General features: G+C 34.7%; 1 protein-coding gene across 6 annotated transcripts in view; it reads right to left on the bottom strand.

Annotated features, from left to right (window-relative positions):
- Positions 1–707: 707 nt before the first annotated feature.
- The window catches only part of LOC149801155 (uncharacterized), a 138,679-nt gene continuing 111,427 nt past the window's right edge, over positions 708–27,959 (bottom strand). The window contains exons 1-7 of one of the 6 annotated variants that reach the window (XM_089955175.1): positions 26,248–26,428; positions 18,544–18,741; positions 12,793–12,880; positions 12,087–12,186; positions 10,196–10,319; positions 5,147–5,279; positions 708–3,760 (exon numbers count right to left, since the gene is read on the bottom strand). In XM_089955175.1, the coding sequence (XP_089811301.1) occupies positions 2,637–3,760; positions 5,147–5,279; positions 10,196–10,319; positions 12,087–12,186; positions 12,793–12,880; positions 18,544–18,741; positions 26,248–26,310 (1,830 nt within the window). In that variant the 5' untranslated portion in view covers positions 26,311–26,428 and the 3' untranslated portion in view covers positions 708–2,636. Of the gene's footprint in view, positions 3,761–5,146; positions 5,280–10,195; positions 10,320–12,086; positions 12,187–12,792; positions 12,881–18,543; positions 18,742–20,130; positions 20,266–22,688; positions 22,877–23,344; positions 23,505–26,247; positions 26,429–27,959 lie in introns of those variants that run through there. The other 5 variants (XM_089955174.1, XM_089955176.1, XM_089955177.1 and 2 more) reach the window with 5 other exon arrangements.

Genomic DNA, 27,959 nt, shown 5'->3' with positions numbered 1-27,959 from the left:
AAGCTTACTTTCCCTTCCGTCTTAAAAATTCTATACTTAACAGTTTGATCATGCAGATGCTTGGCATGAACAAATAGGTGCAGTTTAAAGCATCTGTGCTGCTGCTGTAAAGTTAGTCTGGTTCCCTGACTAATATCACTAATTCTAAGATGAAACCCAGATCCAAATAAAACACAGATGAACCAATTATCCAGATAATTTGGCAATGATCATTTTCCATTAGTTTTGCTAGTATGTTGTAAGTCCGTATTTTAAGGGTAATTTTCTTTAGACTTACGGCAAAATTGTAAGCGTTGGCAGGTCTGAGGACCAATGAGATGCAAGAAGTAAGCAACTACAGCTCTTATTCATTTCACTGGCTTGTAACTTTTTCCAGATTTTCAAAAAAACTTTTGTATACGATCAGAAAATTTTTACACATCATTCACAACAATTTTTTCAACATGACCCAATTTTCAATTATCTGTGACAAAAATAAAGCTTCATGCATAACTTTATACACAGTACAGTGAGAGAGAAAGAGTGAATAATAGAATTATCTTAAAAGCTTGAATCGTTCCTCAGCTTCCATGTACAAGGACTTTTAATTCATCCACATTTTCTTTTGCATGTTAGATTCATGCAACCAATGCAAATGTGTGTGCTTTGTAACAGGATCCATCATGATTGTAAAATTGTAAATATTTAGTAGCAGTATTACAAAGAAAGACATGCTTAAATGTTTAATAACAATGATATCAACATACACAGCAAATATTCAAAGTTACATACAAAAGGGTTTGTACATATTTGCATTTGCTTTCATGACAAAAATGCTACAATATTTCTAAAAATATTTACATCCTTTTGAATTTCAAAATTATGTAAATTTCAAATGCTTTAACTAACCTATTTTTGGGACCAAATTTTAAGCTGTCTGATGAACTTCAAGTTGCACATGAAAATAATTAAAAACATCCCAACATTGAGTTGATATTTTAATAGCAAGCCTTATTGCATGATGTTGCAAACATGCAATAAAACAAACCATCACTAAACTCTACAATGCGCAACAAGTTTTGGATATTGCACAGTACAGGTACTAATACTTGTGCTGTGCAGAGAAACAAAAGCTGTGAGATGAATGCAATATTTGGATTTGCTCATCCTTGCCTGAGTACCGGTACAGTACTTTGTCAGACAGATTAGAAATGATCTGCTAATACATACTATTGATAGTTGTCCAGATACAATGGCAGTCTACATACAAGGAACAGATAATCTGATACAAAATAAGGGGACTTATCAAGGAAAAAACTTATTATGTAGACTACTTGTCCTACATGGACTTGTCATGCATTTATTTTGCTCATTCAATACTGTACATAATACTGCATAATACTCTCATAAGTAGACAATGGGAATTTACAGGCACTGCTTACCCAATGAAAATCAAATATTGCCAATATAAGCACAGTATATATACAAGCAAATGTTCCTGCACTGTACATTACACTTGAATAGACAAGAATCATACAATGGCAGTGAAAAATATAGTGCACATGCTGTGTACCAAAAACATCATTCTGGAAATGTATTTATGGCATAAACATCTCCCAGAAAGGGCTTTGGAGTGATGACGCATTTTATTAAACTTTTTTTCATGAACTATTCATCTTGACACAACTTTTTGATTTTTTAAAAATATTGTTTTATTAATTTTTATTTTCTTCAAGCCACTACAAATATTTTAATCAAAAACCATATTTTTCCCCCTTTTATTTTAAGAATTGCTCTGAAAGAGATTACGTCTTTTTTAACATTTATAACTAATGTCACTTTGGGATTTTTATTGTTTTACTGTGCAATTTAGAAATATACACATTACAAAATATATATTTTAAAAAAACCTGGTTAATAATCATATACTTAAATTTAAGACCAAAATGTGTATTCCTTTCAGTTTTGAAAGGTATGTCCAATACAGTAATTTCTTACTAGCTCACTGTTCCATGCTATCCTTTAGATGATAAACTAAGCACTTTGTGTCAATAAAAGATTTCTGTAAGGACCACATAATGAGTCATTATTTTAACAGTAAAATTCTGTTCATGAAACAAACCGAGTGTTTTTGATGGAGACAGGTACTCTGTTGCTGATGATTGCCAGCATGCTCCTTTAAACTGAGTCCAAATCTATACTGATGACAAATTTTCAAGCATTTTTATTTGAAATGAAAACATAAGTAACTGAAAGATACTTCTTAAATTTTATCATTATCATCAAATGTTCACAATCACTGACAATTTTTAATCCTTGATCAAACAAGCAGTTATGGTCATGTGGCAAAATTATTTCTGCAAATATAGTTTACTCATAAGATTTTGTAACTTACAATAATTCTCCCAATACATGATCACACCTATTTTATATTATCATAGTGTATCCAGGAAAATCATTTGCTGACAACAAATTTTCAATAATTTCTGAATTTAAAAAATAAATAAAATTTTCTTCTTGAAATGCAAAACAAGCACTCTTCATTATTAAGTGTATCACAAGTTTGCACATTAAATTGTGCATTAAAAAAACTGATGTAAATAGACTTTCATGTTACATTGCTACTGCTGGACTGTACAGAGAAATTTCAGCATATACTAGGAATTCGTAAGTTTGCATTTGCTTATGGGTGTTGAAAAAAGGTATGGTGACATAGAATCTGAATTGTGTGAATCATCACCAAGAATCTGCATCAACAGACTGACATTTGGTTTTCTCTCATACCCAGTATGTGTGGTAAGAAAGCCTGAACCAGCAGGAAAAGTATTATGTGGTACAAAATGTGCAGTATGGTGAGGAGAGATGATGGTTGGCTGTGCTGTAGTGAATACTGTCGGTGTAACTCCATCAAGAGAAATCTCTTCTAATTCCATTGATTCTGAGTGTTCATGATGGCAGGCAGTGTTTGGTATCACAGCTGGTTTAGTGTACAGTTCTGACAAAAGGTAATCTATCTCATTGATTGACTCTTCTGAGCCTGGTTGATCAACAGCCATGGGGAACTGAGTATTTGTTACTGTGGTGGTAACACCATTTTCAGGCTTGGAGTCCTTAATGTCAACTGCAGATGGATTACATGAAGGAGTGGTACGAGAGGTAACAGAGAAAACCTGACTTCCCATCAACACTTGTGAATAACATGCTGATGGATAACTGGATCCCATCATTTGGTTGTCATGGAATTTAGAAGTGGGCAATTCCTGATTCTCAATCTGCATAAAGGAACCTGGTGCTGAAGATGATGACTGTGTGCTACTAGATATGAGACACTCTACCAGAGTAGAAAAGGTGTGATCGTCAAATGAAGGCATTTCAATTGGAATAGCCGAATCATGTGAATCCACATCAAGGCCAACATGGATCACAGGCAGATTATTGATGACAGGGTCAGGTGCTGCTTTTGCAACTTGGGAGATCATCCTGGGCATCACAGAGGACTTTACTGATGGGGAAACAGATCTTCTACCTGGTGATGAAACTGTACTCACTGGTGGACTGCTTCTGATTTTAGTGGCAAGTGGCTGCTCTGAGTTGGCTGGCATGACTTGTGCCTTCCTAGGACTGGTTGGTGTGGAGGCTGTGACTGGATTGATGATGGGATCATCTGGTTCAGGCACAACATGTGGATCAACACAATTCAACATGGCTTCCTCCTGAAGCTTCTGTGGACTAATCATGATGCTGGTCTGCGTGCTTATCTTCCGCAGTGCTGATAGAAACCCTGCAATACAGACGTGGTCTTCTGTATGAACTGTTCAGTTAAAATACACAATTTTGCCACCATCACTACTTAACCACCTGCACACACAAAAATTATTTTTCTCCCGGTTAGTTCAAAATATTCTACATGGAGTAAATACAATTATAATCATGTAATGACTTCCTATGTGGCAACTGGTGCAGACCCTCTTTGCAACTAAATTTATACTTTAAGTTTGTCAGTTACTTGATGCCTAGCACAAGCTACTAAAACCTTAAATTCAGAGTTTCTCCCAATTTAAAAAAGTGGTGGCCTGAAGATCTTTTCAAGTTACACAAAGCCACTAGTGGTTTGTAATTAGTATTTGACCAAACACTACCATCTATACTTGCTATTTGGCTTATGTCCAGACAAACAAAAGGGATCATGATCTGTTGTAGCATTAATGTGCCTGCAGATCAGGGTCTGTGTTATTTGTTCTACTGATTTCTCCTAACAAACTGCACAGATCCAGATCTGCCAGTGCATTATGCTACAGCACATCCTGGTCTCTACTGTTGGGGTCTTGTATGCTAGTATATGTGTTAGGGATATACTGTAAAACCAGACACATGAGTGATTACTGACCATAAACATCATATGACACGCATCCACTGCAAAAGAATTATTAAATTAGATTTAACTGAAAATGCTACAAATGTTTAACCGTATCTAATAAATTTATGGGCAGATAGTCCATTTTAATAGGCCACATTAAATGTGTCTTTCTCGTGACAAATTTTCTCCTTCATAAATTATTCTTCAGGTTATTTCTTGAAATAATACAGAACAATTTACCAAGTCCTAGTATTATAAAGTAAATCAATGCTAATATAATTTCAACATACAGTATCTTTGATCAGGTATTATGTTAGCCCTTTTTCTTCTGGTAGCCTAGACTAATCGTTTAGGTAGCCATGGGGCAAATGATTTGTGGAATTTCCACTGATAGGATTCTATATATTTTATAATAATGTAAGAAATCACACATCTTAGTGTCCACATGTATAGTGGTCTTCACTGACCAGTGTCCTTGCCTACACAGTACAATGACATGTATAGTGGTCTTCATTGACCAGTGCCCTTGCCTACACAGTACAATCACATGGACATTAAACAAATAAATTGCATGGGTATTCAAGTATCTATTAAGACCACTAGTTCCTCATTAGTTGTGTAGTTCGATAAACTTCTTTTAAGATTTAATTTCTTGTTTGAAAAATGTGTCATTAAGTGATTTGTCTGGATTAAGACAACAAGTTCCTATTCAATGGTTTATTTTAATGAGTACACCTGCAAGTTTGAATTCATATACATGTGTCTCTCTGCTTCTATTTCTGTGCTTGTATAAAGTGAAACTCCAATTACCTGGCCTCAGGTTGACTAGGGTAAGGTTCTCCCGTGTCCAATTTTGGACAGCATGGGTGAAGTCGGCCATAGTGCTGGAAGTAGCCATTGCAGTCCTATAGCTCTTGTACAAAGGGCGCATGAAGTTACTGAACTACCATCAAGTTAAGGAAACACAATTTATACGTAATTTAAAAAATTCACACTCATTAAGTTACAACGCATGGATGAATAAGAACTTTAATTAGGCAAAAAATGTGTTTCATTTTAATTTTTTTATTCCTTTTCAAACATTATATATATATGATAATGATTAGTATATATAATATACTTCACACTTCAAGTGCTGTGTTAAAATGGCTCAATTAGATGCAAAAAAACAATAATTTCTGTAATTTTTTTTAACCCTGAAACATTGTTTTTGGCCTTAACAAGTTAGTACGTTCTATTCCACTTGAAATAATTTCTGTCAATGAAAATATTAGCAAAAAAGCAGAGTGAATAAACAGGGCATAAGAATTTCATATGATACTGTACTATCAGTATTTTTCTTTGATTCTGGTGTTATCTCAAACCATAATTTTAAAGATCCAAAGAAAAATAAACCCTCCCCCCATACCTTGTTTCATTGGTGGAGATCAACAATGCTAGGGTTGAGAAATCAAGACCATTTATGTAATCTAGTAATAAAATATTTTACATTTTATTCTAACACTTTAAAAAAACAAATTATAGTGCATCTTACTCTATTCAATGCACGCATATCTATACAGTATTAACATGGCATTCAGTGGGGGGAGAAGGCACAATTGCAAAGTACATATCCCTTTGATTTTGGCTAATACCATCACCACCCACAATTCTTCCAGATGGTCATGGGTATCCAGTAGCTGATTTCAGTTTGGAGAGAGAAATGAAAAAGAGCACAAGGTATTCTACACTGATATTACTGAAAATGAAATGAAAAAATAGAAATGATACAGCATATTCCAGTTAGTTCCATCTTTTAATCAGGACAGCCATTTATTTGGGACAAATCTTCAAGGATAAATTACATGTATACCATTTTAACTCCTCCGCATAATTGGGCCAAAGTGCTCGAGTCTTGATGTGTCCAAATTAACAGGAATCCACTGGACTGATAATTAGATTCAATACATATTCAATTTAAGTGAAACCCAAACTATGTTATAGTAGCAATTGTCAAAGAATTTACACTGTAACCTGGCCAACTAGCTTATCATTGTAAGGTGTATTACTGTAAAATGTATGGTCCTTGCCATCGTAGTTTTTCACCATTATTCTATTTGCTAGTGCCACTAAATAAACAAAGAAGAGGTATTTTTTTAGATTTTTCCTAAAAAGCATGTGCGGAGGAAGGGATTTAAAATAACAATCATTATTTTCTATAAAGATCACACAGTATTTTTGGGACAACTTATTGCACTTTACAGATGAAGCATCTATTCATGTCTACACATAAAAAAAACCAGTGACACGACAAACAGGAGACCTGCAGCGGCAGATGAAAGGCAAATTTTTTTTCTCCACAAGTTCTTTATATCATTGACACAAGACTTAGCAACGTTCACTGAAACTAAATGCAAGCTGATCCATTAAAGAGCATTCTTAAAAATGACTCAGTTTCATCACAAAACTGGAACTTCAAATATAAAATTTCTCATGAACTGCACAGAGCTGCCAATCCCCAAGTAAAAAAATGATAAAAATACTGATTTTCAGGAACAAATACTTATTTTAAAATTTTAATGCACATGTAACTATTTATAACATCTAAGTAGGACATTACTTTCCTTAATTATTTAATGTTAAAGAGGCATGTGTTGCACTCTTGTACCTTCTGAATGGACACCCTGTTCTATCCAGGTGCCATATAGAAGGTGCAAGAGTGCAACACTCAAGACACAGGCTGTTGATAGGAGCTTTTTCCACATCTTTCTTTTATCAATCATTATCAATTTCATTTTTCATTGATGATCTGAATTCTATGTGATTTTCTTACTGATCTATTTTCGTTTTAGCGCACGAGTAATCCTTTGCGATTTTACTGCCTGGAAAATGTGTGCAAAAAAAATCGCTAACAACACAAGTAACTGAATTTTGATAGAATTACATCTAGGTTGTCTCTGGTATTTATATATGTCATAAGTTCAGACTGAGTTGTTGATGATGAAGTAGCAAGCTGATGTTTATTAGCTTTTTCATGCCATGGGTGCCTCCATGCTTAATAGCAAAATCACATTACACAATTTGCAAAACTTAAAGTTTTCTCCTTTACCAGATCGTTTCACAAATCTAAACAAGATGTCAAAATTCCTTCGAATTCTGTTTTTGTTTCTTTCCTGGAAATGATAGAAGCTGATTATTACGAAGATGAGATACAGTGATAGTGTAACTGTTTGTGCAATCCAATATGGAGGTCAAAGATGGGCATGGTAACCTCACTTTCAAATGAGCCAATCATATTTTAGAACTCTATTCCTATATAAATGTGAGTGTGTGATTTGTATTTTCAGTACAGCTTTAACAATTTTTCAGTCATATCGATTTGATGTCTGCAGTGTGGCAGTTTATAGTGATGTCTAGCACTGGGGCATCATATCGCAGACACAGTTACATTATTAACATTTTTATACTGCTTTTACTTCATCTCTGAATATTTAATTGTATAGTTATTCAATTCATCCTAGATTCTGAGAATACAGAAGAGATAGCCTACTATTGAATTATAACCTAATGTGTGCGTATGTGTGTGATTTGGATTTGTAACATAGCTTTAACAATTTTTCAGTCATATCGCTACAGTGTCTGCAGTGTGGCAGTTTATAGTGATCCCTAGCACTGGGGCATCGTGTCGCAGACATGTAACATGATGCCCCACCCAGTCACATTATCCTGACACCAGGCCAACTAGCCCTAACACTAACCTCTTAATGCTGAACGCCAAGAGAGGCAGCTGTTAGTACCATTTTTGTAAGTCTTTGGTATGACTCAGCCAGGGATCAAACCCACGACATCCTGCATCTGAGGCAGATGCTCAAACCACAAGGCCATCAGAGCGTTACTTTATAAATGTGATACATTTCTATCAGAAGGGAACCAAGTGTCCATTCTAAACAGAAAATTGCAAGGAAATTTAAAATTGTTTTTTTCTTTAAATTAAGAAACTTAATTTTAGCAAGATACGACTTGCTATTCAGGAGGTGTAGCATTTAAGATTTTCAAAATGAATGCTGTAGTGGACACCAATTCGCCAACTTTTCATTCTGGACCAACTAGAAATTGTAAGAAATCTTCTAGTGAAAACCCCATGCTGATGTGACCAGGAGTATCGAGATTTACAAGATGACCAAGGTTGCACCCTTACCAGATCTTCAAGTAGCACCATTTTTATGTAGGACCAACAAAGCCATGGGTGTGTTAAGTTTCAAGGTAATCATCCAAGTAGCTTATAAGGAATAGCAATAATAAACTTGAGCAAGCAGACAGATGGACGATGTAAAACTGACCATCCCAAGTGGAAAATGGTCTCCCTTACTTCATACTGTAAATTACAACAGCTAAACTGTCTACGATTCTCCATTTGGCCATGATAATCAAGATTTTAATAAAGCCTTATTTTCAAGCTTACACTAAGTTTGCTTTCATACAAATGGTAATGTACAGATATATATGTACACAACCAAGTGGAGTAATCAATATCTAAATGCAGAGAAGTCAACCCCAAGCTAAAAGTCCCAATCCTGACAACATCCCTTGGTCTTAATCTTAATTGTTTTTCAATGTGTAAATGACATGTTCTTGTATAAAGAAAATTTAATTCAACAAACCTTTATACAGTCTTGATGGTGATCTATAAAAAACTGAATCTAAGAATCAAATTTTTACATGCAGCAAAATCTTGTACTGGACTGGCAGGCAAAATACTGACAACACAAGAATAAAAAAACAAGTGAGAAATATATTCATGGTTCATAGCTGAACTAGACATGGCAACCTAACAACCTTCTCAATAAGACGACCTATTTTGTTTTTGACAAGTTAGACAAGTTTTCGGTAAGGTGGAACAAAGTATCATGTACTGCTATTGTAACACTGGAAAACATGCCTTTAAAAAGTTCAGATGTTACATGAAAGATTAATAGTGTCACAGTAAACACTGTGTTCAACTAAAAAATGTTGGTAAAGTACACGTAGATCTTAATTACCTCCAGTACTGTTCCATACCCTAGAACTCAATGGCTTCTTGCTATCTCTCAAGTTGACACAATTCACGGATTTTTTAACATATCAATTTCACTGGACAATGGCAATCGTATCCCACCATGAGACATACTCAAATCAACACATCCAATAAATGCAACTGGTGCCCTTCCTGCTTTTATTCCCCTAAAGAATCTGAATATTCTTTTGTAATCTGTACTATTATACTTAAAACAGGTCTATTTTCCCTTTCATCTTCAATGTGTTTTGCTTGTCGGATGCAAGATTTTATAAAATTCTATAAGCATCAGCTTCATAAAACATGTTTTGTATGAAAAAACATGCAGTTGAAAGTGTCCTAGGTACTCCTGTTTAGTTTGTCTGGTTCCTCAATGAACTCAACGAAATCTAATAAGAAACCTGGATTCAAATCAAACATGGGCAAGCCAATATCCAAAGTTTACCACAATGATTGCATTTCCATACACTTTGCTTTCTTCCGTAAGTATGTATTTTAAGGGTCATTTTCCTAATACCTGCAGTGAAATAAGGAATAGCAGTTTTAATAAACGATGATCACAATTTCTGAAAGCTGATCCAGTTGACAATGCGTGATGATGAAAGGAAAGACACCATGCTGTGATAGAATTTGTTCACTTCCTTAAATTTTAAAACTGTACATGGCAGCCAGAGTGAGACCACCTCACATCAAAATACATCATACAACCACTTAACGAAATGGGATTCGTGTCCATACTCACTTTATAATGGAACCCATATTATAATGAAAGTCTTACAGTAAGCATCTGCAGTGCAAACAGCTGAAAATTGTCAAAGAAAGGATACAATCCAGAATTTCCAGTTTTGCTCTGTCTGGGTCTTTACGTAGTCCTGGTACAGTGTGTCCATCTTGCAGGGTGGACTCTCCACCTTGACTAGACCATTTTCTGGCAAGTTGTTCTGCAGACAGCTGTAGGAAAATGACAACAGAAAAAGTTTTATAGGAGTAATCAAAATATGTACAAATTAACTAATGCAAAAAATCAGTACTAAGTACAAAAACAAAACCTGAAAGCATTTCAAAGCCATATCTTCGATGCATCAAAACCAATGCAATTAAATGTTGAGCATCTTCAAAAATTATATAAGCAATGAAATGATATCAGCTCTAATGAAGAATTCAATTTGGCCACAATTTTTCACCCTGGATGATGTACATTGGTATCTTTTGCAATTCATTCAGCTAAATTTTCACTTTATTTTCCAAATCATCCATAAACAGATTTTTTATAATAAAAAAAACCCAAAGTGATCTTCCAGGGCACTATTTCAGTCTACATCACTTTGCTGACGCAAAGGATGGAAAAGAATATGGCCATTTATTCAAGGCACAATGTAGGCCCACAATTTTTTTTAATCATGCCAAATTTGTGATTTTCAAACTTGCTTCAGGATGGTTTTGTAGACTGGTTGGGTTGGGAGTTTGCAGATATGGGCCAAATTGTATTAATTTTACAAAAAGGGGGGACTAGCTTGAGTTCTAGACTGATTTTCTTGCAGGGCCATCGATAAGATTTATAATCTCTAACAGTTTTGGGCAAGAACACCAAGCTGTTTGAATATAAACATTGTACCTTCAGCATTTCTATTATGAAAAGATGGGTAAAAAATCTACAACTGCATGTAATAACAAACATACATGTACATTAAATATTGTTGAAATCAAGTGAACTATAGAAAATATTATCTGGAACCTGCAAATGAAAACAAAATTCATATACATTAATGATCTGCATATTAGCATTAGCACTCTTTAATAAACCATACCTACTTCTTACTTGCATGGAGCCTGTTATAAAAGAATGTTTAATTAGAGTGACGATTATTGCAAATGACATGTAAAATGTACAAAAAAATGTAGCGGATATGTGGAGTTACAATCAACAGTTGTCTTTATTGCAATATGATATTTTAGCAACAAAAACATTATTAAAAATTACAGGTTGAACTTTAAATCCATCATTTTCTAATGAAAGATAAAGCTTTTAAATGCAATTGTTTCAACACGCTGAAGGTACAATGTTTTTTTTTTAAAACTACTATAATACAGTAGAATCTCACATTTAATACATAATAATGATGTTCAAACAGCTTGATATAGTATTCCGAAAAAAGACTTCTTTTTTGTAAAATATTAACGACAGTATAAACTAGCTGTCAAACAAATAAATCTACTATTCAAAAGAACTAAATTTAAATAAGGTCAGGACTTTTTTAACCGTTATTCTTAAGTGGGATTACAAATGCAATTTTCATTGCTCAAATATGGTTATTATGACAAAAAGTAAGCTAATAACTGAACTTAAAACATTTATGATATATATGCCACAAAATCAGATGTACAATAATGCTGATAAAAACAAAGCTATATACTATATCGGTATAAAGTGAAATGTATTTTGTAAATGTATCTGTACCACAAATACTCTTGAGCAGCAAAGAACAGCAAAAAAAAAAAAAAATCTTAAAGGTTCATTAGGTGCAAGAATGGAAACTTATTTTTGCCATTATTGATTTCAATCAAAACCAGGTAAATCTTACCTAATATTTTAAAAAGTGCTACTGAATTTGTGAGCTCTTTAACATGGATGCTTAACAAGTTGTAGTTAAAGACATTCATGCAATTTTATTTACATGGGTCTAGATCTACATACTGACAAAAATACGTGGGACTTACTGTGTCTCGTTACCGAGGACCTCTAATTCGTGCCGGAGTGCCGAGATCTCGTTCTGCTGGCGGGCACAATCGGCTTTTAGCCGCACAACGTGATGGGCAGCTACAAGAGGGAGATTGGTCAGAAAAATGGGAAAGGGCGCCCCCTCGCTAATTGATGAGGGGGCACAAATACAAGCCTACTCTATTAAAACATCATGTTGTCTCTTGAAAAGTATTCTCCTTCCAAACTGCTATTCCCACAATGTAATTTTCTTGACAAACATTTTCATCCAGATTTTACTGGCAGTTTTGAACTTGCAGTTCAATATAATCTAAACAATATCAAATTTATCAATGCCATACATATTTTGGAATTCCCTGGATTTTAGAAATCTTGCATCTTTTGACAAATCCGAATTTATTATATTTATCTCCAATAAAATAATGGAAAAACGAACATACAAAAGTGGCTAAAAGAAAAACAGACAAGAAAATCCAGAAAATTTATAATAAATTACGAAATTTTAAAAAAGGCTAGATGGATAAGCCTACCATTGTTTTGACAGCTATGAGGAAGGAAAATATTTAACAAGACAGGTGCCCTAATTAACAATTGCAAAATATATGCAATTTCACGAACATACATAGATATATATATATATGTATATATACTAAATATAAACAAAAAGCACGCTATGCAGCTGGGAAATATGTAATAGATACCTACTTTTGAATAACATTGATGCTTTGCTCTCTTTGCTATTGCTGGACTCTTTCAATTCAGGCACCAGACTTTTCAGAGTGTCAAAACCTTTCTGTAATGATATTAACAACCTTCATACATGAGATATGTGTTAAAATGAGATACTTTTTAAGAATCCTGAAATGTATAAACAAATACAAAATGTCAATCATCAATCAGTTGCATGAAGAAAATGAAGGAACAGATGAAGTGAAAATTACATTTAGAACAGTGGCATTTTTAAATGTTTCCATTTCTACTTACAGTTCAGTCATTTTTCATTCTTGTACAGCTTTATTGCGTTAAAAAAACCAATATTTTTTGCCATATCCTTTTTTTTAATTAATAGTAAGCCTAGCTTAACCGTGTTTCTTGTATATCGTGCTATGGCACAGGCAGAGCTTAATTTTCCTTCTAAATTCATTCACATCAACTGCAAATATTCTGACCTCTGAAAATAAGTTTTTGAGAAACGAAAATTAAAGTGTAAGTTTAACTCGGACTGAAAAAAGAGATGAGAAAATCAAAGGTTTATTTATATAAAAACATTCAAAACACACAAGCTTCAAATCAGACTGACCACTGTCTTACTGTCTAATGAAGCCATGTCATTTTTTCATTAATTTAAAAATTAAGTTCGGTTGAATCTGAAAGGTGTCGTGAAAGATAAGCACGACTATCTCAACTATTTTATACAAGCAAAAATGGAGACAAATGTTTGTACAAAGTACAATTTTTTTTATTTTACAGACATTATTATACAACTATATAAATGAAACAAATTAGACATTTAAATATTTCTAAACCTGGTTAGGAGGGGCAACAATGCCAATATTGAATTTCTAGCCCAGCACACAATATCGAAGAAAATTCTATTCATTTTTATTTATCAAAATGGGGCTAGTAATATGAAAGGTGAAGAAAGAAAAAAAAAAACAAATTTAATTGTCAGGGCTTGTTGGGTAAAGAAACTGAAATTTAGCTGCCTTGACTTCCTGGGCAAAGAAAATGAAATTTAGTTGTCTGGGCTTGCTGGGCAAAAAAAATGTTCCAAGTTCATCATGCATATCAGGGCTCGAATTTAACACAAATTTATTTGTAGCCAGAAGGACTAGTATAATGAGAAAATTACTAGTCCTGCCAAATCTTTACTAGTCCTGTTCACAAAACAATGTCACACAGCTTTCATGTACATTTACCGATTCAACTTTAAAGTTCGAACAACCTGTAACAAAACTGGATGTTTTCTGTGTGTTTGTTTTTGCGAATTGCATACACCAGTTACACCACATAATGTTCCTTTCCTCATCATAATTCAGCCATTCCCTGTCTTTTGTCCATTTCTTATGAAATTTTCCATTACGCTTGGCCCTATCATAAGAATTTTTCCTCATCATTCTCATTCAACTTTTCCTTCTTTTTCTGGTAGCTGAACACCTTCTATCAAATGCCACATTTTGCCTGCCTTATAAGGAGGGATTGTGCCTTGTTTTGAAATACGAGATGTTATAGTATAGCTGACGTGAATTATTTAAAGCAAGAAAAGGAATGGCACAGTGTCCTTTATATAAGAAGCCAGAGCAAGAAACACGTTTCAAAACACGTGTCTTTGCCCCCCTCCCACAATCAAATGGCCTCTCCCTAACAGACTTAACTTCAGCGGATGTTCTGCATGATCAAAGCAGTGGCTACTGTAAACACTGTTATAAAATATTAGCATCAGAAGATAGTGTTAGTTTCAGCTTGGAAAAGGTGTGTTCCCATCAAATGAAACCATCTGACACTCGGCGCATTGTATTTAACAGCTCCAATTACGGTATCATAAATCATAAGTTTGGTAATTGTTCCTAATTAATTGAACCTCAATGTATTGTTGAAATTAATAATAGGGTGGAAAATTTTCAAATCTTAGATGCCCATGCTCAGAGATTTTAATTCCCAACAAATGTACAGCATTCTGCTTGGATATATCCACGTGTATTCAATTATTTGTTCATTTTTGTAAGGGAAAAATATAAAAACTATTCTTATCATCATAGAAAAACTAGTTGTATGGAAAGGATGTGTCAGTAACTTAATCGTAATAAACTGATCTAATTCTTATAATTATTTCGATGGAAATGTAAAATATGTAGTTTCCTGTTTGTGACGGTTGGAGTGTTGGGTGGCGAGCAAAAAAAAAGAACCTTAAACAAAAAAATGTGCAAACTAATTTCTTTGAATAGTTCTTGCCATGTTCTTGTGTGTGGTATACCACTTTGTAGTTTGTTACTATGGTCAAGTGAATAAAGCGTGATATCACATAATTTTTTCATTTAATTCGTTATCAGATTAATTAGGATCAATTACCAAACTTCCGTTGTTAATGATGGGACCATAATTTGCGCTGTTAAGTGAAATGCACAAAATCGGATGGATTCTTGTTATAGAAACGCACCTTTCCGAGGCAGAAACTGACTTCATCTTCTCATGCTAATATTTTATGACTGTTTACAATGGCCACTGCTTTGATACTACAGAACATCTGCTAAGTCAAGTCTTTATTAGGAAATGGTGTAAACAAACGCCGACTATTGATAACCGAAACTTACTAGCCCATCGGACTATTAACATTATGAAAGTTACTAGTCCGACAGGAAATCTGCTAGCCTCAGGCTAGCGGACTACCACTAATTTCGAGCCCTGCATACTTCATATCTAAGGCAAAAAAAAAAGACGTGTTTCCTATTGCACTAGTTTAAATTAAAGGTAGGGAGGTCTTATTTTTAAATAATAATATATAATGTACTAGGCAAAACTGGGTCAATTACATGTACAAATCAATTTCAGGATACATACATACATACATACATATATGTATATATATATACACACACACAAAAAAGACACATCCTATTGGGAAAAGTCTTAAGGTTGATATACATATCTCCCTCCAACAAACAAAATTCATCCCTCTGTCTCACTGCAAATTCCATTTCAAAATAGATGAAAAACCCTTCAGGGCTGCTCAACACCACCAAATGCAGAAGATGAAGGATGAAGCTTAGCCAACTTCAAATATCAACCAAATACTTCTGCTTCAGTCGGGAAAAAATACCATGAGACCATGCGATCTGGACCACCTTGGCTGCTTATCAAGCTTAAACTGCTAGACAATAACTAAATGTGAAGTAGCCCAAAACAATGAGCTATAACTAAATAACCTTCATGTGTTCCCATAAAACACCAAACCAGTCATATACAATTTACTTTGTACACTGGACTAGCCACGGATTGGAGATCACACAAAATGTCTGCACTTTTATTACTAAATTGCAGGACATTAAAGATCTGATTGGGAAAAAATATGCTCCCAATCAATTTACTTATACCCACAAGGTCATGCATGTATCCCATATTTTAAAACTGGAAAATACCCAAAAATTTAGTCCCATCTGTGCAACGTAAAGAAAATTGTGATCAATATAGGTAAATGAAACTTCTATATATTGCTCATTCTGTTGTCAAAAGTGGTGATTAGCACCCAGAAGTTTGAATAACCATCAAGAAATTCTTAGTACACTTCAAATAGCAACATTTGATTAAATTTTGATCAATGAAAATGTCACTAAATCCGACATGTGACAACACTTTAATAATGAAATACAATTAAACAAGTTTTGTCAAGTGAAATTCTAAATTTAGTTCTATCCTTTAATTTGGTTTATTCATCATAAATGCAATACGCCCTCTTTTATCCAAAAATGCGAAATGTCGTCATTCTACCACCACATCTAGTGTTTCTGTGAGAACCTAATTAAGCTTCAAATGTTTTGATCTTGGACTTGCATAAGAATCAGTTCTGTTGTTGTTGTTCTTGTGGGGTTTAACGCCATTTTTCAGCACACGATTGGCTATGCATGGCGGCCAGTATTAATGGTGGAGGAAGAACCCGGGAAAACCCCCGAGAAGAACCACCGACCCACGAGAAGCTACTGGCAAGCTTTCTCACATACCCACATTGGCCGAATCCTGGACTCGAACCCACGCAGACAGAGGTGAGATGGCAGTGATCCGTAACGGAGAGCGCTTTAGACCACTCGGCCACTCGGGGCCCCCAGTTCTGTTGTTACACTCATTTAAAGGTCGACATCTTTTGCATTATTATATTGTGTTTGTATGAAATCAAATAAAGGGGGCGAAATAAAAGAAAACTTAAAAGGCATGCAAAAGCCTACCCGGTTTACAGGGTAGCAGTCAGAGTTTTTTGAGAGATCAACTCATTTCTCTTGATCAATCAAACAGTTATAAATATAAATTTAATTAAACTACCTTAAATTAGTCTACTCATTTAAAAACATGAGATCAAAGATAACAAGACAACTAAACAAAATTAGATGGTGAAGATACGGTTCATGATTGTGAAGCAAGTTATAGTTTTCTGGTCAACTTGAAAATTCCAGAACAGGTATTAGCAGATTTCCTCAAAAATGACAAAAACTTTCACTATTACTTGCAAAGAAATCACTGCATCAATTTCATAACAATAGAATATCAAACATATGGTTTTGATGTAGACATTTGTTTCACAAAAATGTTTCCTGTTTAAAAAATACGAATATCGTTTTGTTGTGTGGAATCAATAACAGCAAAAGCAATGACATAATGCACAGTGTTTTAAAGGATGGGCAATTGTTGCTGAAACATCCTGAAGCAATGATGTTAATGATAATTCAGAGGTTAGGCATCTTTAGAAAAAAATTAGACTGAAAAGTCAATAATTGCATTATAAAAAGCTCTCTATTGCCAATTATTCCCAACACAATTATAAAACAAGTATTCTGCCATTAAACAGCCCAGTTGCCCCCGTCCTTTCTGGTCTTTATCATATCAAACAGAGATGGCACCCCATTCATAATTTTTTAGAAGTTCCTTGGCAACTTGCATCTTCGCTTATGGTGTGGACTGTTTATAACCTTGTGCAGGAGTTATTGAGTGGGTGTTGTATTAAGGTAAAACATTAAATGGGAGTATTTTGCTTTAAGCCACTGAGCAACACATTAAAAAATTGATATAGTGCCCAGGAAAAATGAAGGAAAGAGCCTTGCCCAAGGTGATACCATGGTAACCAACCCTTGCTGATCAAGGGTAGGATTCAAAACAACGCACTTTCAGTTTCATGTCAACATGCTAACCACTGAGCACCACATCCCTGGTATCTTTAGCAAATGTTGCAATAAAGGTTTGGGATAAGTTCAGTGTATGATAACAGATACAAATAACTCGTATGTTATTCAATCATCTGAATAAACAAGGGTCAATTCTAGAACAATAAATTTAGGAGGAAATTCTCTCTCCATTTTAACAAGGGGGAATTTTCAGAATGTTGTAGGAATTAATGATGAAAAAATATTGAAAATATTATGCACAACATCCTGCTGATTTTTTTCCAGCATATTTCAGACATTTGTGATAATCCCAAACATCCATGTTCCAGAACGGATTTCTGAACATTTCTTCTCCATCCGAAGACCATCTTGTCAGCAAAATGGAAAGAAATATAACAAACTTCTGGAAATAAATGGACATGTTTATAACATAACATGAATAAAACTGCACACTGATAGTCGGCTTTTACCACAAGCCAACAAAGTTAACCATTCTCCAAGACATGGCATTTTTTGTACAATCAGGGATATATAACACCCCTGTCATGATTTGATGCAAAAGAAAATGTCTCATTTTGAGAACGCAAACCTGGATTTTATCGCGTCGCTTGTACTCAGCTTTGATATGTGACTCTCTCTTGTGCCTCGGGATAGGGTTGGCAGGTCTCCCACACTTCTTTGCTGGAGGGGACGTCTGTGCTGTTATTGGAACACTTGTTTCATCCGTGTCCAGTGGATCAAATACCTCATCAGGGGAGTCAGATTCACCATTTGTAAAGAACACCTCCTGAAAAGAAAATTACTGACATATAAAAACCTGGATTCATCAAGTACATAAAAGTTTTACTCCGCCCGAGACCTTGGATGGACACATTTGCATAAAGGCATCTGGTGGCAACTGTAGACTAAACTTGTTTGATGGTTTTCTTGGCAGGACATCAGCACAACTTCTGTAACTTTAATATTCTGTCTAGATATGTACCCACCGACACAATTTTTAAATTACTGTTTAAGCATTAACTTTTGTTTCTAGCAAACACATTGCAGTCAATCTGCATGTCATACTTCTCAAGATTATTTTAATTTTATTTTTAACATATTATTACACTCTAAACAAAAAGACAGACTTCTCAACAATTATACACAACCCCCCTTAACACATTGTCCGGTGGTGTTGAATTTAACCTCCAAAATCCTGTCAACTTTCAATTAAAACACATAAAAAAACAATGCGGCCTAAGTGTTCTTATTTAAAGATGCACGCAACTAATTGGATATTTTTCACTATATGATTCCGCATTCTTTCTTAATACAAGTTTTTCTTATTAGCATACCATGCCCTCATTCAAATTGGGAAGACCATAAAGAATACGAGCAAAGACGGATAACAGTTGTTGTTGTTGTTGTAGGGTTTAATGCCATTTTTCAGCACACGATGGGCTATACATAGCGGCCAGTATTAATGGTGGAAGAAGAACCCGGGAAAACCCCGGAAAGAACCACCGACCCATGAGAAGCTAACTGGCAAGCTTTCTCACATACCCACATTGGCTGAATCCGAGAGCGCTTTAGACCACTCGGCCACTTGGGGCCCCGACAGATAACAGAACATGCACATTAAAAGTATTATACAATATACTGGGTCATCAAAAAATCATAATATCTACATATGTATATGTACATGTTTTCAATATTTTGCCCTGACAGCTAACAGAGACCAATGGTAATCGGGTGCCAGATAGTCTACTCTAGTTATATATTTTGTGGATAGTTTAACATGGCTCACAATTTGACACTCTCAGATGACATAAGTTTTAGATTTGCATCCAACTCTTATCTAGTCTGATAAACCAGACCCACAAATGTCTTCATACAGATGATTTGTTTGTCTGATATTGCCTGTTTCGTTATGATGTGCAATTCTGCTGCACGCAAATCTTACCAGAACACTCCTGTGTACAGTTTATGCACTTATCTGTATTTGCTACCAGCCATATCTGGCACAAAATTCAAAATAGCCACAGGACATATGGCTGTTATTCCACTTGGATTTACAAGCTGCCAAAACAAAAGATTTCATCTGGAAATATAAACCAAAAGAACTCATCAACTGACAATAGCTCAAGAGACACGTGAAATATTGTCTAAAATTTATACTGATATGTTGGGAACATACTGGTCTGAAACTGTTTCCTCCATTTTATAAATCGGTGCCATCAGTCCCACCAATAGTCCATCAGTCCCACCGATAGTCCATCAGTATCAACAGATTTGGGGTTTTGAATTATTGGACTAACACTATCAACTCAAAAGAAGAAAAAAATACACAAGACAAGATTTTGCAAAGTAAAGAAAACAAATAAAATGTGGATTTATCATTACTAAAAGCAACAATTTTTTTATTTTCGTATCTGAAATATTAATGAAAGCAAAGTCAGCTCTTGCAAGCAAAATTGTTTTATAATAACATGTGATCCAATGTTTACATAAATGACGTATAGTTGTGCACAATTACCCAAGGCACAGAACTGGTAGATACAGGACTGTCAAGGGGCATAACTGTTTCTGGCTTCCCATTTTCTGTGGCTGCTTAGGTTCCAGAACAGTGGTCTGCTCTTACAGCATATTTTGAGATAAATTTGCAATTTCTGAATGTAAAAACATTGGAACCCAACAGAATAAACATCCGGATACATGTTTATGGTACTAAGCGGCCAGTGGATGTAAAAGTGTTTTTTCAAAGCAATGAAAATTTTAAAAATTTTAATTCCATACATTAAGAGGAGGTAATAATCATAAACACAGCAGGTTTAAGCTGTCAACCCTTTTGAATGTATCCATGTAGATTTCATATTTCTGAGTAGCCTCTATTTACCGTACGAAGCCTCAGTTCAGGAGTCCTATCTGGTCGTTTTTGCCATATCTGTAATGACTGGTGCCTAAGCCAAGTTATCCCTGAAATATTTAGCACATTGACCCAATTGTTGTCAATGGCGTCATTGTGTGAAACTCAATATAATAAGATAACTTCTTGAGGTTATTTCATATATATATATATATATATATATATATATATATATATATATATATATATATATTTTCATTCAGATAAACAAAATAGTGTTTATGTTTCTTCTCTTGAAATGTATATATTCAATTTATTTAACTGAACGGTGTCATGGCAAGATTATACCTGTATGAATTTAGTCCTAGAAAGCTCTATTCAAAATAATACAAATAAATGACAAAGAATGATGTAAACAATGATTTGGGCTTGTTTCACATATTTCCTATTCTTGACTTGAAACCTTCAGTACAAAATCAAATGTCAATACACATAAATGCAATATTTATTTTTCTATTGAATGACCAACTTGAATTGATCTTTTGCAATCTTGACTCGAGCAGGAGTGACACCTGTTTGCATTCTGTGTTTCATTTCTTAATTGAAAAATATATGCTAATTTAGTGTATGACATTAATTTTAAGACATTCTGTAGCAATTACCAAAAAGAATATATATGGCTGAGCACTTAAACTGGATATCAAATTCAGTTGTTCAAGCTTGATTATGGATTTAAAGCAATTAATACTAAAGTAAAGATTATACTGATGTCAAATAAGCTTTATTAGACCCATAGGGATACTGACATACAAATCTCTTTTATCTTTTTCAATGCAGGTTTTCTTTGACATTGTCATTGGCCTGTACCTAAACTTCAGTGTTGAACTCGATTAGAGACTCCTTTTTTTACATCAGCATGTTATGGCATAATATTTTTATCCAACATGGAAGAAATTACATTCATGTAAGTAACCAGATATATATATATATGTGTGTGTGCGTGTGTGTAATAAGATGTATAGCTTGCTCACACATTTATTTATGTTTATATTATGTTTAGTATGTGGGTGTGGTAGGTTTGGTCTTACATGTATATGCATTTGAGAGAGAGAAAGACGCTGCATGCAATTTGAGAGAAACGTGAAGTGTGGACGAGTTTCAGGAAAGAGTGTTGGTTTTTTTCATTGTATCAGTGTCAGAAGATGGATGTGCCACCTGCTAATAAGGTTTTTTTTCAATATGTTGCCAATCACTTTTTTTATTGCATTGTTGGTAATAGGAAAAGGCCCACTGACTTATCTTCTCCTTATTATGGTCCCTTTACAACTATTTTTCATTTCAGAAGTTTAGTATTTATTAAGCATGGCTATATTCTGTTGAAATAATTTATACAAACATGAAACAGTTGTAATGAAGATACAACAGTTGTGTTAGATTTCATGAAAATAATTATGGTGTTGGGAAAAGGGTACATGCATTCCTCTTCAGGCTGACGACAAATGTGACTTACTATTGTTTTCATTGTTTGTCCTAATTAAAACTGAAGCAATAAACATCTTTTTGGCACTATCAAGAGTTATGGACTGTGTTCCTTTTCATTAAGTTAAGTGGGACTATTTTTTCTGAAAATTGACAAAAATGCACTTTGAGAATTGCCCACCCCCACTCCTTTTATGTCCCGAAATCACGCTGAGCTCACAGAGACAGTTGAGACTTCATTTTATCATTCTTGGATGCATCTCCATTGAAAAACAGCTTGGTTTACTTGCAAAAACTGGTACTTGAATTTTTATGTCCTGTATCTAGAATTGGCCGACAAGGTGGTATAAAGCCGAAAGGAAAACAGACTTTGAGAATAATATCAATATAAACAAAGACTGTTTCTGTACCTACTAGTAAATGTTGCATGACAATCCAGTTTTCGCCCTGAGTGCATCTGAATCTTAAATACCGTACAAGCGGCCCGGTCTTGCAGACCGTGGCGTATGCAATACATTTAGGCTGCCATTTTTACGGCGACCGGCTCACGCAGGTTTCAATAACTACCTTGACCTAACAAACATTTTGTCATTCATGTTCTCAATCCGAGCAGCTCTACGTTGATTGGTTTGTAAATGGACTCGTCCTATCACGCGGCATTTTCATTGGAGCAGGTTTCCATCACATGATCAACCTCAGTAGGTAGTATAAATACCACGTTACAACCCCGAAGAACTTCTTGCTAGTTGTGGCACAAAAGGCAACGTGTATCTATACATGAATTTCACGACTTGTTCGATGAATGAATCTTCGTTTTTGTTACTTTTCAAGATCAGAGAAATACACAGTGGTGGAATAACAATATTTTGGATTAAAAGTCAATTTATAAACGGAATGAAACATACCTAGTGCATATGTTTGGTTAAAAAACGTAAACTTAATGCTAACTTCGATCGACGCTCTTGATCTGAGGTGGAATGCATTAAGCCAAGTCCAAAAACCAGCCGAAACACGCTAATAAATTTTTGCCTACAAAACAGAAAATCAACATCGCAGTTTATCTTACCTCTAACTTGTTGTTCCTGTCCTCGTGGAACATAAACCTACTATCTTCTTCCAAATCAAATAAACTAAGCTCAAGCGACAGTGGTGAAACTTGCATCTTCTGTTAGCTTACTGCGTGGAGGGAAATTAACGACAGCCTATTTTATATGCCTCTACCCATAGTGCAACGCGCCGGATACCACATTCGGATTTCGACTTTGAGCCAATTGTTTTAGTTTAGTGCATTAATTATTACTTGATGTGAATGTTTTGTATAAGTTATTCATAAATAATATATTACTCATAAAGTTAACAATATTGGTGTTATTTGTACTTTGTTGTCTTTGCACTGCTGAATGCCTATTTGTCAAACAGAACCAATCCGTACAGACTAAAGTTGATCGCCCCGTGTGTGTGTTCGCGTGTTGGGTGGGGGTGGGGTTCCAGTAAATATTATTAACAATTTGCTTGAGGATTTTAATATTGATAAAAACATGTAACAGTTTCATCTTGAGACTTTCCAAAAAGTCGACAGAAAACTTAAGACAAAATAGGCATGTTTCGTTAATGTTGTTATTATAGTTTATCTTTTCATTTGCAAGTCCACTCCTGTTGTTTGCTATTCTTTCTCGCGATACACATTTTTACTTCATTTTTGTCACTGACATGTGTTACTTTTTCATGAAACTTTATACTGACCTACTTTCCTATTTAATACTCTTTCTGTTGTATATATGCAGGGCGGGTCGGACCATAAAGGCAAACCAGACGGTCGCCCAAGGCGCAGGGATTTTAGAAGTGTAATAAAGACTGTGGGGGGGGGGGACAAAGTCATTTGTTCGCCTGGGACGCCAAAAACCCCTCAGGCGGCCCTGTTAGTGTGACGTGAACAAAATTGGACCGCAACACTACATAATCCGGGTCCAAGCTATGCCCCTGGTTATACATACCGGTATATTTTTGCAAACAACATATCGACAAAAAGTTTTTGGGGTGCTGATCATCTCATACTTATAAACGTGTGTGTGTGTTTATATATATATATATATATATATATATATATATATATATATATATATATATATATATATATATATATATATAAACGTCATATGCATGTGCTGTAAAATTGCTGTAGCCTATATACGAAAATTAACAAGTCCGTCAAGTTTTGCCCCCCCCCCCCCAAGTTGAAATTACGTCCCTGGTGACACGTGCGTTTTAAAACATTTTCACCTTACAAATGTTGCCTATGAAACATGCGATAAAACGTATGCGTAATACGGTGATCGGACAAAAAATGACGACGGGTTCCATTTCTGAAAAAGTGGAAAATGACAACAGCGTGAGTATCTGTTGATTGAAGGGAAAAACTATTCTCTGCAGTTGAAATGTATAAAGGGAAAAATTATAACTTATGGTGTTTAAAAGAATATTCAATTATATATTTTCCAGCTTCAGAAAAGGTTACTTGAACAATTTTGTCTGTGCTAATCCTAAAATTAGTACAATGCAAAGGAAAAAGCCCTGTAGTGGGACATAAAAGAAGCTTCTGATCATATTGTTTTCCCTACATTTATCTATCCCACTGAGATTGTCACGTTAGTGTCCACCTCTCCATCCATCCATCCATATATTTTTGTGTACAGACAAAAAATACACATCTATTCATGTTTTCTTTCCTCTATAGCAAAATCAAGGAATCCTTATTAGACAGAAATTAACTTCTTCCATCCAATTACGTATTTTTGCCTGCATAAACCTAATGAATTAAAAGTTTATAAAGCACAACGGAGTGTGAATATTACAAGTGTATGTATGTATGTATGTGTGTGTATGCATGTATGTAGGTATGTATGCATGTATGCATGTATGTATGTATGTACATCTAAAAGAAAAATCATGCAGAAGACAGGTAAGGGCAAATAAGGAGCAAAGTCCTCAAAATCAAATTTTTAATTCGTACTCTGCGGCGATTCGAATCCATGTCCGTAGAGTACGAATTAAAAATTATCTAACCTGTATGATAGCATTATTTGTATTAAAATATTAATTCTGCCTACTATTATCAAGCATTCTCCTATATAATCCAGGGATAGCATTTTCCGTTCTGTCCGGTGTATATTTATTATTCTCTATACCTTGATTTCTTTCATAGGAATCCGGAATTACTGTGTAGATACATGAGAATTAATTACTAGGTCGTCATGCGAGTGTGTCTGCTACACACTAATGCATATAACACCGATTGCGTAACATCATTTTTCTTTTTGGTGATGTGTGTGTGCTTAGTCGTGAGGGAGTGTGGGCAATGCGTGGCGATAGGTGCCGTTTACCCCCGGACTGGGTTCGAATTTTAGTAGAGTACGAATTAAAAATTTTCTAACCTGTATGATAGTATTATTTGTATTAAAATATTAATTCTGCCTGCCATTATCAAGCATTCTTCTATAGGAATCGTGCAAGGATAGCACTTTCCGTTCTGCCTGGTGTATATTAATGATTCTCTCTCTCTCTCTCTCTCTCTCTCTCTCTCTCTCTCTATATATATATATATATATATATATATATATATATATATATATATTGCATCTTTTAAAACGTGTAAGATTTTCACAAATGAAGCATCATCACGGGAATTATTGCAAGGTAAAGTATCAAGGCTGTATAAGAAAATAGTATCTTATGAGATAACATGAGTTGCTGAAGTTATGTGTGTGTGTGTGTGAGAGAGAGAGAGAGAGAGAGAGAGATTATCGAATGGGCATTGATGACTGAAATAAAAAAGACTGAAATAAAAAAAGTAAAGGTCCATATGAATAGAAAAGGTTCACAAGAATATTTCCATTGCAAAACAGATGATAATCTATAAATGCTACGTTTTATCGTGAATAGCTTGGTTACAGTACTGACCGGGACACTTACCTCTGACGGACATACACCCATATAATCAGAACGTTGCTGTTGTAGATTGGTTTTTAACGGCATTTTTTAGCACATTATTAGATATATCATGCCGATGGAATGCGAGCCAAGTACCTTTCCGAAAGACAAACAGAGGCAGCCGACCTGGGCAGGTAAAGTACCCGCAACCAATGGATTATGGGTAGAATTCTGTACCAATTTAGCTACCACGAGTCTATAGTACTGTATTCCTTTCGTATGCTGGGCGTATTTTACGCGTAGTCTTCGTATCCTCAACGCATATAGTTATCCCCGGTGATACTGTCTTTGATGCGGTTGAAATACCTGTATGTTGCTATTGCGTTTGCAAGATTATACTGGATAGCTTAAACAGGTGGGTGATAGCCCAAGGCGATGATTGGCGAGAGGTTGCGTAATTTCTAAAATCAAGTATAGGATCAAGACATTCGGTCACCGGGTAGGAGGTGTGGGGTTGATAATGACAGTGTCATGTGCGAGTGGAAGGGCGATTAGCATTGTCGTGTTGAGGAGGTGACAGACTAAGTCCTTGAATTATTATGATATACTTGTACATACAAAAAATACAAGGAATTTATGCAAATCCCTACCTACAAAGAACATAGTGACTTTAAGGGATTCTCTACCTACGAAGAACACAATGACTTTAAGGGACTCTCTACTTACGAAGAACGCAAATAATTTAAGTGAATCAATGGGTTAAAATTAATGTTGCGTTTCTGACCCAGAGGGAGCTAAAACGCCATGCTTCAGACAGCTACAAGCAGCATGAAGGAACAAAACTCCGCATACATACATACGCACGCACGCACGCACATACGTACAAACAATACAATACATACATACACACACACACATACATACATACATACATACATACATACATACATACATACATACATACATACATACATACATACATGCATACATACATACGTTTCATGAAGTAATCCTTAGAAGTTATGCTCTAGAAATTAGCATAATTTTGGAGGAAAAGTTAACCTGTTACAAGAGTAATGTAAGGCAACCCGTAACTTCTTTTGTAAATTAAATACATCTCGACCATTGAAATTAAAATTGCAGATCATACGACCGTTGATACTTCGGCACCTATATAATAAAAGAATAGAATTGATACTTGTAAAAGATACCAAGAGAACAAGAGTGAAACATAAACTAAACTCAAATAAAGCCTTGTTAGATTCTTTTACTTTTATAAATCGCTACAAATTTGAAGGTCTGTGCAAAGAATGAATCAACAAGAAATTAAGTTGATGTTTTGCCTGCTTCGCCCATATATATATATATATATATATATATATATATATATATATATATATATATATATATATATATATATATATATATATATATATATATATAATCCAAATACAAAAGATGCATAGTGGCGGGAATACTTTGATAAAGCAACTAAGACTGTCGTGTATATTTTAATAAACCAAGGGTATATGATATTATAGCTGGCTTTGTTAGATTTTAGTGATTATTTGATTGATTATGGGGAATCGGTGTTGGGAAGATATTTCTCAACCCAAGTAATTATCCAATTTCATCGAGCAGACGTCATAATGAACAGTAAAAACGAAACTTTTTGACAGAATGGATTAGTTTCGTCAGATGGACCCTGCTTTTTTTCTTAGGATAGGGATATTTTAGACAAATGTGCTTAGTAA

The sequence above is a fragment of the Sinohyriopsis cumingii genome, chromosome 4 (genome assembly GCF_028554795.1).
Source record: "Sinohyriopsis cumingii isolate HCF-2022 chromosome 4, ASM2855479v2, whole genome shotgun sequence".
Taxonomy (NCBI): Eukaryota; Metazoa; Mollusca; class Bivalvia; order Unionida; family Unionidae; genus Sinohyriopsis; species Sinohyriopsis cumingii.
The sequence above is the reverse complement of the archived record's forward strand: the minus strand, read 5'-3'. Positions and strand labels throughout refer to the sequence as shown.